This window comes from Lipotes vexillifer, unplaced genomic scaffold (assembly GCF_000442215.2).
Source record: "Lipotes vexillifer unplaced genomic scaffold, Lipotes_vexillifer_v1.1 scaffold395, whole genome shotgun sequence".
Taxonomy (NCBI): domain Eukaryota; kingdom Metazoa; phylum Chordata; class Mammalia; order Artiodactyla; family Lipotidae; genus Lipotes; species Lipotes vexillifer.
Window position 1 is genome coordinate 3,341,481 of NW_006797390.1, and position 572 is coordinate 3,342,052.

General features: G+C 65.4%; 1 protein-coding gene across 1 annotated transcript in view; it reads right to left on the bottom strand.

Moving 5' to 3' along the window:
* Positions 1-572, bottom strand: part of PTMS (parathymosin) — a 4,568-nt gene continuing 3,996 nt past the window's right edge. Inside the window, exon 5 of the mRNA XM_007469404.1 lies at positions 1-558. Coding sequence (XP_007469466.1) covers positions 508-558 — 51 coding nt within the window. The 3' untranslated portion in view covers positions 1-507. The remainder of the gene's footprint in view (positions 559-572) is intronic.

Genomic DNA, 572 nt, shown 5'->3' on the forward strand with positions numbered 1-572 from the left:
TTAAAAACAGAAGCGCGACCGTTTCTTTATTAAATTATACAAAAAGGGGAGGGGAGGGGGGCAGCTGTGGGGCTCGGCCCCAACCCTGTTCCCACCCCGGCCTGGCGCTGTCTGAGAGAAGGGGATCTGAGGGAGACCTAGGGATCAGGCAGGGTAGGGATGGGCGGGATGTGAGGCTGGGATGCAGAGGTTAGGAAGGAGAGGCTTCCAGAGGAGGGTGGGGTTGGCTGCGGGGGTGGAGGAAGAGAGGAGGGAGAGGGCGGGGCCACTGGGGACCAGCTGGGGAGCTCAGATGGAGCAGGTCAGGAGGTGGAAGATGGCAGTGAGGATGGAGGGGGCAGTGTGTGGAGGGGCGGCTTGAGAAGGCTGGGGAGAGAGAGGGCGGCAGCTCTGGCGCGGGGCCCAGAGCAGGGAGCCAGGTGAAGAGCAGCTGTGCTCGGCTGCCCCTACCCTCACCTCCAGGCCCCCGAGGGGCCTCCCACCCCCAGCCCACTGGCGGCGGGGGGCTCATGCCGACGCCCCGTTCTCTGTCTTCTGCCGCTTGGGATCCGCTTCCTCCTGTGGAGAGGGAA